A 17,698-nucleotide genomic window follows, 5' to 3' on the forward strand; every position below is an offset into this window, starting at 1 on the left:
TCATGCTGTTGTAGTATGTCATCTTCTGCCATTTTATTTTTGGCTTTGAGGAAAACAAATCTACTGTGTAAATTCTGCATAAGTTTGGTTGGATTAATTGATCAATTGCTAAATATAAACTCATCTTAACCACTAAAATCCTCCTGAAAGATGAGGCATGTCTGGCCACGGGGTTTACATTTCCACATTTGATTGTAATATTATCCTCAAGTCTGTTTTACATTATTGCACAATGATGAGACCTAAGGAATCCAGTTATGCATAGCTTCAAGTGGTGTCTGTATACCTGCACCTGTGCCCTCTGAGGCCATTGAGGTCATATCTCTGGCACCATTAGACTGGCGTAGTGTGGAATTTTGGAAAGGAGGTCACAGCCCTCTTGGAGTCAGCCTAATTGCTTTAATCTCTCAGAGAATGGTGATGTAGTTATTTGCCAATATCTGCAAGTTTCTCTCTGGATATAGTTGTTCCGTCTCATTATACTGAAAACAGAGGACTTCATGGTGTGTGGCAAGTTATAAAATACACATTCAAACCATTATAATGGTTTGATTTGATACGCGTATCAAAGTTGATCTGATACGCTTATTTGGCCAGCACATACTGTACAGAAATCGCCCATGAGACCATGTGGCAGTCGACTCTCTTCCAGTGTGACCATTAGCTTAACCGATTAAAAAGCATGGGCCTAAATGTATCTATTTTACATAATGCAGTTCTGTTCAGGTCACCTTATGGGAGAAACGGAACATGGCAAGCAATTCACGCACAGTCTGAATTGGGATACATGCACATAGGACGAGTATTACTGTATGTGCCATTTATCAAATCACATTTTATTGGTCACATACACGTGATTAGCAGATGTTATTGCGGGTGTAGCGAAGTGCTTGTGCTTCTAGCTCCGACAGTGCAGTAATATCTAACAAATTACACAACATATTCCCAATACACACACATCTAAGTAGGAATGAATTAAGACTATATACATATGGACGAGCGATGTCAGAGCGGAACGGACTAAGATATAGTATAGAATACAGTATATACATTTGAGATGAGTAATGCCAGACATGTAAACCTTAAGTGACTAGGATACCGTAGAATAGTATAGAATACATTATATACATATGAGATGAGTAATGCAAGATATGTAAACATTATTGAAGTTACTAGTGTTCCATTCCTTAAAGTGGCCAGTGATTTCTAGTCTATGCCTATAGGCAGCAGCCTCTAATGTGCTAGTGATGGCTGTTTAACAGTTTGATGGCCTTGAGATACAAGCTGTTGTTCTGTCTCTCGGTCCCAGCTTTGACGCACCTGTACTGACCTTGCCTACTGGATGATAGCGGGGTGAACAGGTAGTGGCTCGGGTGGTTGATGTCCTTGATGATCTTTTTGGCCTTCCTGTGACATCAGGTGCTGTAGGTGTCCTGGAGGGCGGGTTTGCCCCCGGTAATCTCATCATTGTTGCTAATCAAGCCTACTACTGTTGTCGTCTGCATACTTGATGATTGAATTGGATGTGTGCTTGACCACGCAGTCGGGTGATCAGGAGGCGGCTGAGCACGCACCCTTGTGGGGCCCCAATCTTGAGGATCAGCGGAGTGGAGGTGATGTTTCCTACCTTCACCACCTTGGGGCGGCCCGTCAGGAAGTCCAGGACCCAGTTGCACAGGGCAGGGTTCAGACCCAGGGCCTCAAGCTTAATGATGAGCTTGGAGGGTACTATGGTGTTGAATGCTGAGCTATTGTCAATAACAGCATTCTTACATAGGTATTCCTCTTGTCCAGATGGGATAGGGCAGTGTGCAGAGTAATGGTGATTGCATCGTCTGTGAATCTATTGGGGCGATAAGCAAATTGAAGTGGGTCTAGGGTGGTAGGTAAGGTAGAGGTGACATGATCCTTGACTAGTCTTTCAAAGCACTTCATGATGACAGAGGTGAGTGTTATGGGGTGATAGACATTAAGTTCAGTTACCTTTGCCTTCTTGGGTACAAGAACAATGGTGGCCATCTTGAAGCATGTGGGGACAGCAGACTGGGATCGGGAGAGATTGAATATGTCCGCCAGCTAGCTGGTCTGCGCATGCTCTGAGGACGCTGCTAGGGATGCCGTCTGGGTCGGCAGCCTTAACTCCTCTCTCTTTTTGTGTTTCTCACAGATTCTGGAATAGCACTCCGCTTCCTCTCTCCGTGTTGTTGGGGTTTGCCTGTACATTTATGTATGACTGACAGAGGGGTTTGTTTGTGATCGAGTGACTCTGCAGCATTTGTTTGTGTGTCCGCTACTGGTTCTCTGTTTGTTTGCTTGTGTGTAGGAGTGAGGATGCAGGGAACATTTGTGTTACGTGTGTGAGTTTGTCTCCTCCACCGTACAAAGTCTCAGTCACCTCCAGAAGGTGAAGGCCTCACGGTAAGAAATGTCAATCTTCACTTCTCCTCCTTATCATTACTTTTTCGTTGCTTGTTTTTTTTTCCACTATCCACTGAAAGCCAGCTCATGCCTCTCTCTCGATAACAATGCCCAGTCATTCCATATGTACCGGAGTCCCTCTTGTAATATTATGTGCATGCAGGTTATGGCACTTTAGCATTGACACACTTTACTTCAGAGAAAGCATACAGTCAACACTGCAATCTCTCTCTCGCTCTATATATATATATATATATATATATATGGAATGCACAGATGGTTATGAGTGGGCTGTTCAGAGTCAGCACTGTAAAGGTGGGTGGTTTATTTTTGTTGTAATGTTACAGCGAGTGGTGTGTATGAAAGTTCTGTCACTGTGCTTGATGATCTGATGGTGTCACACTGTACTGGCTTTTTCACTTATCTTCTGTCTCATTTATCTTTCGCATATCAATGAGTGTGAGACCAGAAGGCTGCCGGGGGGAGATGAAGTGTTTTAACCACTATAGCAGCTACCTGTGTCTCCCACGCTCTGCCTCTGTCATCACCGCCCCTGAACCCTCCAGCCAGTCAGTGGCCACCCTGCCTGTGGAGTCCTACGAGGCCTTGCGATTGCATCATCTGTGGATCTGTTGGGGCGGTATGCAAATTGGAGTGGGTCCAGGGTGTTTGAGATGATGGTGTTGATGTGAGCTATGATCATCCTTTCAAAGCATTTCATGGCAACAGATGTGTGTACTACGGGCCGATAGTCATTTAGACAGGTTACCTAGGCGTTCTTGGGCACTATGGTGGTCTGCTTGAAACATGTAGGTATTACAGACTGGGTCAGGGAGAGGTTGAAAATGTCAGTGAAGACTCTTGTCAGCTGGTCAGCGCATGCTCTGAGTACATGCCCTAGTAGTCTGTCTGTCCCTGCAGCCTTGTGAATGTTAACCTGTTTAAAAGGTATTACTCACATCGGCGACAGAGGGCATGATCACACAGTCGTCTGGAACAGCTGGTGCTCTCACGCATGGTTCAGTGTTGCTTGCTTTGAAGCGAGTATAGATGGCATTTAGCTCGTCTAGAAAGCTTGCATCACTTGGCAGCTCGCAGCTGGGTTTCCCTTTAATCCGTGATAGTTTGCAAGCCCTGCCACATCCGACGAGCATCAGAGCCAGTATTGTAGTCCTGTATTGACGGTTTGCCTGTTGGATGGTTCAACTGAGGGTATAGCAGGATTTCTTATAAGCGCGGGTTAGTGTCATGCTTCTTGAAAGTGGCAGCTCTAGCCTTTAGCTCAGTGTGGATGTTGCCTCCATGGCTTCTGGTTGGGATATGTACATACGGTCACTGTGGGGACGACGTCATCGATGCACTTATTATTGAAGCCAGTGACTGATGTGATGTACTCCTCAATGCCATCGGATGAGTCCCGGAACATATTCCAGTCTGTACTAGCAAAACAGTCCTGTAGCTTAGCATCTGCATCATCTGACCTCTTCAGTATTGAGCGCATTACTGTTTGAGTTTTTGCATGTAAGCAGGAATCGGCAGGATATGGTCAGATTTTCTAAATAGAGGGTGAGGGAGAACTTTGTCTGCATCTGTGTGTGCAGTAAACGCGATCTGGAGGTTTTTTCAGCCTCTAGTTGAACAGGTGACATGCCGGTAGAAATATGAATATCTAGATTGCCTAGATGTCTGCATGTTACACAAAAATACCTATCAAGGCCTAACATCTAATACTGCCTACTACAGTAGTAGGGGAACAAATATGACTGGTTTTGAAGACAGAATACCGAGTTAAAATGATTCAGCCCTGCACATACATACACTACCACTACACCTCCCACTATCCTTTCACAGGAAACGAACAACATCAGTGCAATGATGGTCCAGGCCCGTGCTGTGACCGGCCCCGAAGAGTACAACCTGGAGATGGTGTCTGTCAACCCCCTCATGATTTATCAGACTTGCTCTGCCCTACGACCGTCTGTCTTTGTAGGACCATCTGAGGAGACAGATGGAGCAAAGAGAAGGAAACGGAAATAGAGAGTGGGAGACAGATGTGAGATGAGAATAACTGTTAAGGACATGAGACAGGAACATTTCTCAGACACATTACTACTATACATGTATCTTAAAGAAATCTGCCCGGGGCAAAGCAAGTTGTAAAACCATTCTTCCATAATTCTGTGAGTCACCACAAACACACATGCACACGCATGCAGACCAGTGGTGGCTGGTGACGCTTTAAATCGGAGGACGGCTCATTTGTCGTGACTGGAATGGAATAAATGGAACATATCAAACATGTTTTTAATACTGATCGATTTATTCCATGCCAGACATTATTATTAGTTGTCCTCCCTTCACCAGCCTCCTCTGACACACGCACGCATGGCACACTGGCACACCCTGGAATCTAGCCTCTGCAGTGTGCATCATGTTTTCAATAGTTTCTTGCTCCACAAAAGACTAGCCAAGAGGGTCCATTATCTTGTTACCAAGGCAACTGATAAAAACATCCATTCAAAGCTACCATTTCAACCCATGTCATACTGTGTTATTTTTCTCTCCATCAGGGTCGTTCTCTTGCTCTCCTCTCATCCTAACTGTTCTCCAGATAGTTAACTCTTAATTGTAAAGAATTAACATTGCTTGTTCCTATTCATTTTTTTTTTATTTTTTTTTTTTTTTTACAACTTATGTTTGCTTTTTCATGTTACTAAAATGAAAAGAGATGAAGCCAACATTTGGGTGAATGTTTCTTTTAGTTGCTGTTCCTCTTCCACCTCCCTGCTCATGCAGACGCTTAACCTTTCTCTTACCACCTCTTCTGCTTAATTAAGGACCAATAATGGGTTCTCTTGCTGACCATCTTTTCTCTCTTTCATTCACTCTGTCACGTTTGCTTATTTCCTTTTCAATACAAACACAGATAAATGCACTCTTTCAAAACCAGGGACACTGCTAATTACACTACAGTACGTGCAGTTACCATAGTTTAGCATCTTACTTTAAATTGCCAAATGACCTTAACTACAGGTTTAAACGTCACCCTAGCTACATTTTTAAACATCTTTTAAATGAATAGCCTACAACTTAAAAGTTGGTAACAATTGGTTTAGTCAACAGTCTCCTTGTTATTTCAGATTTATCAATGTAATTATGTTGCATCGATGTGGCTAGTTGGTTGAATTTGCGTGAGGTCATCAGCATGCACAGTCTTTGTCTCATTTTAACCCAGATGTCAACCAAAAATCAACAATCGGGTTCAAATGTACAATTCGGTCACAAATCAACCAAATGGTTGATCTGACGTCTTGGTGAGTCTGTGTAAGGGTTCAAATGAATCTAAGTGGTTGACAACATAGCCCTGTTTATACTTGGTTCTAATGTGCAGCCTTTTTCTGGATCTTATCCACATTCTGATTGTGCCCACATTTTTGGACAAGTGTAGACGATTAAAAGATGCATCGTGATCTGATTGTGATCAGATCTTATAAGTGTGAACAGACAAGATCAGGTCAAGATCAGGACGATGGACACATGTTAACAGAAAGTATAAACAGGACTTATGTGAATCCTCCACTGTAGAATTGACTCTTACCTAAGACATGAATCACAGTTATCTGTAACCTAAAAAATGATTTGGAGAAATGTATGTTATTGTCGTGTCATCATATTCATGTTCAAAAGGTTGACATTATGCGAATGTTCCACCTTAGAATTGACCCTTACCTAATACATAATTCACAGTTCTCATCTGTTACCTAAATAATTATTTTGACAAATGGATGTTATTCTTGCTTGATCAGGTTCTTTTTTAAACAAACAGGGTTTTTTTTCAGCTTTGACCCACACACACACGGCCATTGGACTGAAATAGTAGTATGTTGCCACACAAATGTACATTTAGCAGATAGCCTTATCCAGAGTGACATGGGTTAAGTGCCTTGCTCAAGGGCAAAAATAGATTTTTCACCTAGTTGGCTTTGGGACCTTTCAGTTACTGGCCCAGCGCTCTTAAATGCTAGGCTACCTGCCGCCCACATAGTGGCAGAATCATAGAAAGCTGAATCTGATTCCCTTGAGTGAAAAAAGGAATAGTTCAAGTATTTCAGAAGAAATCCTGGTTCACTCAAATCTTACGAAAGAATGCACAGCAAAAATTGTGTTTTCAAGTTTCATTAGTTGTATGTATAGGATACATATGGTATATACGTCCAACGGAAATGGTTACTTGCAGGTTCTTTCTCGACAATGCAACAAGAAATGATAAAAGATAAGAATATGAGAATGCGCATGTGAGATAATGTGTGAGTATGTTTTGGTATGTTTGTACCAGAGTGTTGGGCATTCCTCTGTGGCATCGCCAGTGTAGGAGCTGAGAGCCAGGGAGTCCAGGCACAGACGGTATGTAGGTGGGCAGGAGAAGCAGATGGGTGTGGGTGGTGGGTAGTACAGGGGGTCATGTTGTCAGGGCACACCTGGGATTGGTAGGATTTCATCACAGGGTGCCATGCCATGGGTGACAGGGATCACACAGCAGACTCGGTCTGAGGTAGAGGGAGAGTCTGAATGTACATTAAGATTTAGTCTGAACGTGAATTAGCCTGCCAGAAAGCACTTAAAAGGTTATTATTAATCTTGTTGACCCTGAACAATGACTAATTTGTATATGGAGCATAATAATAACATATTTACAATAAATGGCTAAATCCTCACAACATATTCCAGTGATATACTGTAGCTTCACCGCCAATGTCTTTTATTAACATCTGCCGACGTGAAATGGTTTCTAGGCTTATTTATTCCTGTGAATAAATATATTTTTATATTCCCTGTCCAGAGAAGAGGAAATTGAGTTGGGTCAGGTGGAGAGTAATTTTCTCTCCACCCCTCATGAGTCCCTACTCATCATCATTCCATTAAGAGAAGGGCTTTGACATAACTTAACAAATGCATGCATGAAAGCGGATATGAATAATCTTTCTATTCACATGTAAAAAGTGTAGGACAGTGTGTATGAGTGAAAAACTGATTGTATGTGTATTTTCATTTAGCTTGTCATATCAGAGAAAATGTAATCACATTATGACTAGAGTCAAATGTGCCATCTTTACCTTAGACAACTCTACAGAGGAGTTTTCTATAATTTGTCTATACTGGAAAGATCATACTGTGCTCTTCCTAAACTGAACTTATGAAGAGATGACAGTGGTCCGTGTAATCATATCGCTCTACATTAAATTGCATTAGATTTTTTTAAATTGCATTTTACATCTCTGACAACATATTTGCTTTATCTGTAATCCGCCTCTAAATAATAGTGTGGTTATCACCTACCTGCTTAAATGGTCTCTTTTGAGAATAATTCATTTCCTTACATCTCTATTTGTGGACCAATGTGGTTACTAAGTAACCACAGTATTGTTGCCATGGGCACATAGATGGAGACAAGCAAGTGACAAGTACCTTGTGCTTGATGAATGAATTAATACAGAAAGAGATGGAAATAAATGCTGAGTTAAAGAAATAAAAACTTGCCAATACTTCTACAGATGCTATAACATGTGGAAATGTCTCTATATACAAAATAGCAAAAATAGCAATTCAAGAATTGGGTGAATCAAAGCCCTGCACCATCAGTGAATAATAGCTGTGTCATAACTCAACACCATTGTGGTTTCAACACCACCCACAATAAAGCTCAGGGTGTCAAACAGTGGTTCCCTCTGTGTCCCATGGGCCCGGACCAAATGGAAGCCAAGAAAATCTCAATCTATCTGACGTTATCCGATTATTCGTGTTTTTATCATTTCAGGAGAATCCAGTCGGTCAGATGTACAGTACATGACTCAACACAGTGCAGTACACTTCGGTGTTGAGTCAGCCGTGTTGTACATCAGTAAAGAAAAAGTGTGTGTGGCTGTAGTCTTATTGGTGGTTGTAGTTAAACAGTATGCCACATTTCTAAAAAGAGCATACTGTTTGACTTCAACACCGGATATATATTATCTTCACTCTAATGTACTGTAACTCCAACTCGATGAACAAATATAATCTTGACCCTTTGCAATTTAGCTGTAATTTGTGCTGACCTCAACCTCCGTATGAAAAGCGAGGGAACTAAAAATCGAGTATCATTACAATCAAAACATTCTATTCAAATCCATTTTCTAAAAATATACTGAACAGCCAAGGCAAGAATAAAGCAAGGAACATGTACAAGGCTGAATTCTCGCCAGAGAGAGAAGGGAGGAGTGTGTAGGCGTTTGCTTCGTTCACCTGGAAACAACACTGTGCTTTTGCTCACTCACTCACTCACTCACTTTCACTCACTCATCCACTCACTCACAGTACACATACAGTGCACATACAGTGCACGCATGCTGTTAGGTTAAGTACATGCAGAAAAACATGCTGAAACATACAGATGGACGCTTTCTATGACAGAGCGAGAGAGAGACAGAGAGCATGCAGTCCTCAATGCTAATCAACCCCTCCCCATCTCCTTTCAAATTCTATTCATACTTATGGTTGCTCAACCAACTCTCCACCCCACCATCAGCCTATATAAAGAATATCCTCGTTCATGGACTTTATTATCACGACACAACTAGTCAACATAGACAGTAACCCTAACGGCCGTCTGCCCCCGGGGAGAGCAACCAGATAATAAAAACGGATAGAGACTAATTACAATTAATTGACAATGCAAACGCAGCTATTAAACTAGTCATTCTCATTTTAACGATTCAGTTATCAAGTTATAACGTTCTAATGAAGATGAAGTGAAGAGGCAGAACAACACCCCGTCTCTACAAACCTTCCAAACTCAGACACCTGTTTCAGACAGGCACGCGACAATGTATCGGTCCACAAAAGGAGCATCGAAGGCTCGGAGGGACCAAATCAACGCAGAGATTCGGAACCTACAGGAACTGTTGCCCATCTCCGATACTGACAAAGCTCGACTCTCCTACCTACACATCATGTCACTGGCCTGCATGTACACCAGAAAGTCTGTATTCTTCGTTCAAGGTAGGTTCAACCTTTTTGTTCTTTGAAATATGTTCACATTAAGTGTGATTAGGCTAATAGGGAAAGCTTGCTTTTGCTCTTGTGGTTTTTGTCACCAGGTGCACTAAAGTTTAACGTGCATGGTTGACAACTTCTGCCGCATATCATGCACTGTAATTCAGAAGTTGATCTATGAATGTATTATTTGGCTACAGTTCTATTTTTCACATAATGGCCTTACAAGTATTTTGCTGTCCGAGGTGTTGAAAGTGTTTGGCGCTGTCCGTGGTAGTCTGTTTCTGTGAGTAAAGAGTGCGTGTGACTCCAACCAGTTTGAGGCATAAAATGCAAATACTAGAATGTCTTATGTGCTTCTTTGTGTTAGTGACCATATTCACAAATAACGTTAGACCTCTTCTTTTCGCTGCCAAAACCAGACGCTCTTCAAGACGAGACCATGGACTTCATGTCTTTTCACGAGCTCTCGGGGCTGATGCACGAACTGTCCGGTTTCATGCTACTCCTGACAAGCGACGGAAAACTTCTGTATCTATCAGACAACGTCGCAGACCACCTCGGGCATTGCATGGTGAGTAGCCTAAGCTACAAACTGGTGGCTGTTGTTACTTTGACATACCATACACTGAAAGTATTTCTACATCGGCCTATGAAAGTCTCATTCAATGTCACTCAACTTGTTTTTCTCATTCAGGTGGACCTGGTTGCCCAGAGCGACAGTGTGTATGATATCATCAATCCTATGGACCACTACATCATGAGGAGCAACATTGCAGGTCTACCAATGACCACTACTGATACAGGTAGACATACCATTATTACTCAAATGTTTACCCATTCTTATAATTACAACAGATTACATCAATTTACATCTCTATTTTCTCCTCTAGACAGGTTATTTCGATGTCGCTTCAATACTACAAAGTTCATCCGGCGGCAAGGTGCGGGGAACAAGTTGATGCTGGTCAGAGCTCGTTGCCTCACCTCACCTTGCCCTGTCTCTGCATACTGGACCTCCAACCCAGTATGGGTGTGTTTCTGCACCCCTCTGAAGACAAAAACGTCTAACCTCACAATCGCCAAGAGTGCCCCCCTCACCCCACCCCCTGAGCACACCTTCCTGCTTGCTTGTTTCCACTCTCAACACAACAGGGACATGAGGCTTTGGGACGCGCAGGACAGGTAAGAATTAGCCTGGTTCATTCTAACACTTTGAATTGTGTATAGGCATGAGAACATGGGGTATGTTATCAACTCTGTCATCCCCCTTTCCCTCCAGTGTGAGTGTGTACCTGGGCTATAATGTGGAATCCCTACGCTCTCGCTCCTGGTACAGCCTGGTTCATCCCAGGGACCTCTCCCATGCCTCTGAACAGCACCATATCCTATGTGAGTACACCCACAATAACACAACTACCCAACCAGACTATAGCACCACAGCCACTTAACATACACTCCAACACAACCAGTAATACAAACCACAGGAGGTCGGCGGCACCTTCATTGGGGAGGACGGGCTCGTGGTAAAGGCTGGAGCAGAGTCAGTGGAATGGTATCAAATACATCAAACACATGGTTTGATGCCGTTCCATCCGCTCCGTTCCAGACATTATTATGAGCCGTCCTCCCATCAGCAGCCTCCACTGGTACAAACACATGAGGAAGACAGACCAGTAAGCAGATGTGAAGATGGCAATGTTTCTGTCTCTGCAGTAAATGAAGGAGGGGAGCGGCAGGTGGAGATGGTATTGCAGGTGGAAACAGCAGACCACTCCTGGGTCTGGCTCTATATGGTCCTCCAGCGGAACAATGGAGAACACCCCATCAGCTGCCACAACTACATCATCAGGTACCACAGCTACACTTGTCATATGCCATTTGTGTACTCTCCAACCTCAATAGATGCAATACAATATATACTATACAAAATATACTATACAATAGATACAATACAATATCTGTGAGATCCAAATAATGATTGTCTCTTTTCCTCTTTCTCTCTCTCTCTCTCTCTCTCTCTCTCTCTCTCAGTGAGTCAGAGGCGTGGTCAATACGCCAGCAGCTGTGTTTGGAGCAGAACCAGTTCCCTGGGTATTTGGGTTCTGGTCAGAGCCTGTCTAGTCCAGACCAGGTCTTCAGCAGCAGTGGCCTGTCTGCACATTCTTTAGACTTCAGCACTGCCACGTCTGGTGTGAGAGCTTGTGAGGAGCCCATGCAGCCAGTTGGTTATGGTCCTCGGTCCAGCCTGTCATCTCTGGATGAGGAGAATTTCCCCCAGACACATGGAGGACAATACCAGTGGAAACCAAAGTCCAGCCATCTCTCTGTTGGGCCAACCACTGTGTACCCTCCTGCCTCACTGACTGACCCTGCGTCTGATATTCTGTCTCAGAGAATAACCTCTCAATCTCTAACCAATATTTCAGACCCCCTCCCCTCCTCCCTCACCGAGCCCCTTGCCCCTCTTACTATGCCCCACCCTCAACAGATGGGGGAGTTTGCATGCACTCCCCCGTATACCCCTCATCTTGAAAGTGACAGTTTTCCTTTTGGGGAGCAACTGCAACTCAGTTTAGTTCACATCAATGCAGCTGTGTCCTGCCCAATGGCCCATGAAATGATTACCTCAGCACTCAGAGCACCAGCCTTCTCCCAGGCCTTCTCCTCTGATCATCCTGAGCTGTTGTTCCCAGCAGAGCCTCATAGAAAGCTGCCCCCCACCACCAATAGTTTTGGGGGAGATGAATGCTCCATCATGGGCCTGCCACAGATTATGGGGCCTTTGTATGTGGATGTTTCCCACAGGCCCTTCCGTGGCCCTCCGAATGAGCTCCTCCTTACCCCAGAGACATCACCCACACACTGCTCCTTCCTCTCCATAGACAGAGAGCAGGAGAGAGAGAATGAAGAAATTTCTCTCTTGGCTAAATATATTAGCTCTTTAGCTGAGGGATTTTGCTGTGACCCGCTTCTACCCGGAGTGACCCCATCCACCTTGACTTCACCCAGCCTTCAGGCCACATCCCAGAGTTCCTCTCCTCCTTGTGGAGGTGAGTGCCAGCCCTGGAGGGGGCTAGACCCGCCCCTTAGCCGAGAGGATATCTCTCTGTATGAGGAAAGTATGTTACTTGAGAGCCTAATTGAGGAGCTCTCATCGTTCCCTTTGTCCCGCTCTTCATGCTCCTCTTCTCCCTCTTCCTCCTCTTTTAACTCCTCCCCCCCTTGCTCGCCACTCACTCCAGTGAGAAGGTGTAACCCCAACCTCATCGAAGGTGAATCTTCAATTGGTGTAAACCATTTCTGTAGCGTCCAATCAACGCAGTGTAACTGCATGGCAGTGGGTGGAGCTATGATGGTCATCAGGGTGATGGATATGGAGGTGTCAGAGGAGCCTCCATCGTCACTACCATCATCAGCCATCGTTCTCACAGCCTTCCAGGAGGGTGCCTCTGCCTTGGTCCATCCGGCCCCCACCATTGGTTTGCCCGATGCCCAGTCCTTTCTGGAGGAACTGGGTGACATGGGACCTCTGTTTGAGGCAGATGCTTCTTTCACCCCGTCTTGGGGTAACAACTTGAGTTGTATCAACTCCCACTCAACCATGCATTCACAAAGCTTTCACCAAGGTAAGGGGCCATTTTTTGTCATGCTCATATGTTAATATAAGATAGCAGGCTATATTACTGGCACATACATTTGTTTTCATTGTCTCATCAGATATTTTGATGTTACAGTATAAGATGCATGAGACTACTAAGAATTCAGTGTGAATAATACTGGTTGCTGAACTAAATTAACTAACGCTTCTCTGTTGTTTTCTTTCATTTCAGATGGAAGCTTGCGTGACCCTGCGTTTTAAAATAAGTCTGTGACTTACTTCATTCAGTATGGCATATTGTCATATTTTAAGATGCAGCTTTTCCTGTAAAAGCTGAATGTGCAAAATGTATAAAGAAAATCTTCAGAAAGGTGAAAATGTAAATTCTCCTATCCATATTTCGGATACTTAAAATCCAATATTGTATAATACTGTTTTCTGATGATTCAGTTGTACATGCATTACTTTGAATTGATTTTATTGCTAAGTAACCTCATAAGAGGTAATTTAAAGTGCCATATTTAAATTGACTCATAGTGAGGAAGAAGGCTTATTTGAGCACACAAGATCACATGGCACAAATGTATCATACCACAAGAATATTGTTTGGTTTTTAACTATAAAGATGCAGTGCTTGTTTATACACTGATCTACATGTTGGTTGACTAGGGTCTTATTTTGTTGAAAGGATGCATTTAGGTTTGAAAATCATGATGGGTTGTCTTTCAGCATATGTGCTCTTCACATACTGTGTTTAAGTGATCTATTTAATATCTTTTTTTTATATGACTAAAAGTGGAGTGAAAAGTGTGTATTACCAGTGTACCGATAATATATTCTGTACATTCATATATTATATCACTTTCTGATTTATTTATTTTATCAGAAAATGTACATCCAGTACATTAGCTAGTATATTTAATATAAGTGATGGACATTATGTGTTGTTTATAGTTGCCAATGTATTTGGATACCAATCAAAAGCAAATTAAAATCTATATTTTTAGGTCTTTGTGTCTTACTGAGGAATTAGACACTGTATTTCTGTAAATAACCCATCTGCCAGACTTTCCTCTCTCCGCCATTCTCTGGTTTCTATTGTGTGATGAGAGTCAGGGACACTTCTGACGTACATTGTGACGCCTGTCACACAATCTTGACTGTGGGGAACAATCAGCATCCCATACTGCGCAACAGGCTTGAATGTGCCTGCATTTGCATTTGCACACACACACACACACACACACACACACACAGAAACAGTAAAAGAAAGCATGGGGTCCAGTTACAGACACACACACACACACACACAGAGAGAGAAATCAGTATGCTACCATGAACAGCCACATCATATTTAGATTACGTTGATTGGACTAAATCGTTTTTGGTATCTTTTAGTTGACACTGTATTAGACTAAGCATAGGTGATTAGATGATGTTGAAATTTAAATGTTGCTGGAATAGTGGAGCCAGCGCCTGTTATCTTTGCGACTTGCGGTAACTCTGTGGTTCTAAATCAATAGTTGTTAAGTAGTCTGAAAATGTTGTAAACATTGACTTGATTGACCATGCTTTAGGTCATGTAACTGTTTGTTACATGCGATGTTTTGTGGACTTCACCGGACAGATGTTGCTCTCCGGTTTTGTGATGAAACAAAGCTCTGGTTGAATCTATTCTGCCACTGTGTCTTCTTATTGTCTCAGCCTTAGGCCTATATATCACGGTGTCAAGGCATATGAACTAACAGGTTCTAGAGCAAAATACAATTATCACAACACATACACTGACCAAAAGTACGTGGACACCTGCTTTTCGAACATCTCATTCCAAAATCGTGGGCATTAACATGGAAAAGGGGCCCTCTTTCCTGTTATAACAACTTCCACTCTTCTGGGAAAGCAGATGCACCCTTTAATATATTAACTAGAATGATATTAAATTACCCTAATTCTCAAATACCGTCCACCCTCCTGGCCCTTTGCACCCACTGGGTCTTGTAGCGCTGCTGAGCTCTATGAAAGAGGTTCATACTTCTAATGCTCTCTCATTCTATCCTTCCTGCCCTTCCATCCTTGTGAAAATTGAAGAGGGACGAAATTAGACTGAACCTAAATTAGAGAAACACAGGAGAGCGATAAAAGGATAGGAAGACATACAAGGAGGACGGACTTGCATTTTTCCCCCTCCCTCCCTCTCACTTGTTATCTCTCTACCTTTCCCTTCCCTCCCACTCATCCATTCAAGCCATTTGCTTTTTCCTTTCATCTTCCCTCTTTCACACATCTGTGCTCTCTTGTTCATTCAGGCGTACCTCATTCATGGAAACCATCTCCTTATGAGTCATTGACATCATACTCATCTATCCCCCTGTTCTCTTCTCTCTCGCTTTGCATCCGCTTGCTACTTCATCTGCTCTACACAGAACCACATACATAGACATTCACACACAAACAACGCCTCCCCTCTCTTTCTGGTAGATGGATGTGAAGAATTATATCCACCCGGCAAAAAAACCTGTATACAATAGGCTACCTGTGGTGGTTCTCAACTGTTAGATTATTTTCTTCCTGTCAATTATAAACATGGACAAATATATCAAATATAAGGAATTAGTGAGATGAAGATCTGTCATCTTTTGTTTACCCTCCATCACCAGCACACCCCTATTTCAGGGATTCTAAAATATAGGATACCTTGGGGCTTGTTTAGAAAATGTTCGACATCAGATCCAAAATCATAGTCTTATCCTCTGGCCAACTCATGTGCATGGTGTTTTTTTCGTGTAACCGGCCAGTAGGTGGCAGTAGTGCTCTTACAAAAATCTGCAACGGAAGCCGTCGCACTCAATACGGAAGAAAATGTCAAATACTTCCTGCGGTCATACGCGTGAGAGCAGTTATGATTTCTTATTTTCCCTATTGTAATTTTTTATATATATTTTAAAGACACACGTCGGCGGTTTGACCTTCGACAGGAACTGAAAATCAGCAAGTACGATTTGAAAATACTGTAGAGCATGGCTTTGGACTAAATGGTAGGGTTAGCTGCAAGGTTAACAATGTGACACACACAGGTTCCCCTAAATCCTATATTTGCCTGTTTTGCAGGAATGGCGTCATTGGGGAGTCTGAGACCAATGTTGACATCACTTCTGCAAGGTAACTTCATCATGCCTGCCTATTTTGCACAGGCACCGAAAAATGTTGGCACGCACGACTAAGTTGCTTTGTATAAAAGCGTCAGTTTAATGGCACATAATACAATATAGTCATATTACACACACACACACAAGTTTGTTTTACTATCGTGGGGACCAGACGATTGATTCCCATTCAAAGCCATATTTCCTTAACCTCAAAGCCTAAAATAACATTTTTTCTTGTGGGGACTGGTGAAGTGCCCACACTTGTCTGAATCTGTCTTGTTTTACTATCCTTGTGAGGACTTCTGGTCCCCACAAGGATAGTAAAACCAAAAGCAAACGCATAGGCTTGACATGCATGTTCTTGACTTCAGACCTGCAGAGGTGGGGGATCTTACCTTGTGAAGGCCAGTGTGTGGAAGCACAGCTGATTAGACTATAAAGTATTTGTATTGAAGACCAGATTATAAGCTTCTAAATTGAATGGTACTCCTTTGGCTGCAGCAAAATTCTGCACACTCACTGCTCCTTTGCAAAGAAGATTGACTATCCCTACTTCAGAATATCCTCAGCATCTTGTTTAGGCCCACATGAGCTGTTATGTTAACAGTTTACTCTCAACATTAGAAGTTGGAGCAGATCTCATACTCACTCTTTGTACCCTACTAGTGTCTCAGTCTGTCTCCCAATGGTCCGGACCTGTCCTCTCCAGAACTATGGCTACTCTGAATCAGATGCATCGCCGGGGAAAGCCGTCCCCCCCTCCCCCGAGCGTCAGCGCCATGTTCGGCCGTCCCCAGCTGAAGGCAGTGATCCTGAAGACAATGATCCGGAAACCCAAGAAGCCAAACTCGGCCAATCGTAAATGTGCCAGAGTCCGCCTGAGTAACGGCAAGGAGGCAGTGGTCTTCATCCCCGGGGAGGGACACAACCTCCAAGAGCACAATGTAGTGCTGGTGCAGGGGGGCAGGACACAGGACCTGCCAGGAGTCAAGCTAACTGTGGTCAGGGGAAAATATGACTGCGCTCATGTTGTGAAGAAGAAAAATAACTGAGAGGGATAGGGAATGTTTTTTGTTGTATATGTGTAATAAATGTCTTAGTTCAAACTTGGCTTGGACCCAGTGATTGATCTCTTGTGATTTATCCCATGTTTCAGTAATTCCCTTTTCATTTTTGTCTAGTTAAATAAAGGGTAAATAAAAAGAAATAATAAATTGCGGACTTCAGCAATAGACCCCTATGCTATATCCAGAGATGAGCACATTGAGCAGAACCATTGAGCAAATCTCTTTAACCTTTATTTAACTAGGCAAGTCGGTTAAGAACAAATTCTTATTTACAATGATGGCCTACCCCCTGGTCAAACCAACCTCTAACCAGGACGATGCTGGGCCGATTGTGCGACCTCCTCTTACAGGATATGAAATAAGATATGAATATTTTAATATCTTGACATTACTGCATTATATAGGAAATAAATGCCTGCAATTTTAACATTAGATTT

The 17,698-nt window shown here is 42.9% G+C and overlaps 2 protein-coding genes across 2 annotated transcripts; both read left to right on the forward strand.

Annotated features, from left to right (window-relative positions):
- Positions 1 to 9,224: 9,224 nt before the first annotated feature.
- Positions 9,225 to 13,309, forward strand: LOC106603031 (neuronal PAS domain-containing protein 4A-like). Its single transcript, XM_045716246.2, has 8 exons — positions 9,225 to 9,453; positions 9,870 to 10,021; positions 10,145 to 10,253; positions 10,341 to 10,632; positions 10,730 to 10,839; positions 11,164 to 11,299; positions 11,482 to 13,016; positions 13,281 to 13,309. The coding sequence occupies exons 1-8, from the start codon at positions 9,279 to 9,281 to the stop codon at positions 13,307 to 13,309; spliced, it is 2,538 nt and encodes an 845-aa protein (XP_045572202.1). The 5' UTR covers positions 9,225 to 9,278.
- Positions 13,310 to 15,899: 2,590 nt separating this feature from the next.
- Positions 15,900 to 17,304, forward strand: LOC106603189 (small ribosomal subunit protein uS12m). Its single transcript, XM_014196513.3, has 3 exons — positions 15,900 to 16,040; positions 16,157 to 16,207; positions 16,861 to 17,304. Exons 2-3 carry the CDS (start codon positions 16,159 to 16,161, stop codon positions 17,244 to 17,246), a joined length of 435 nt encoding a protein of 144 aa, XP_014051988.1. The 5' UTR covers positions 15,900 to 16,040; positions 16,157 to 16,158; the 3' UTR covers positions 17,247 to 17,304.
- Positions 17,305 to 17,698: the final 394 nt, after the last annotated feature.

Source organism: Salmo salar, chromosome 04, assembly GCF_965601325.2.
Source record: "Salmo salar chromosome 04, fSalSal1, whole genome shotgun sequence".
In the NCBI taxonomy this organism is placed as follows: domain Eukaryota; kingdom Metazoa; phylum Chordata; class Actinopteri; order Salmoniformes; family Salmonidae; genus Salmo; species Salmo salar.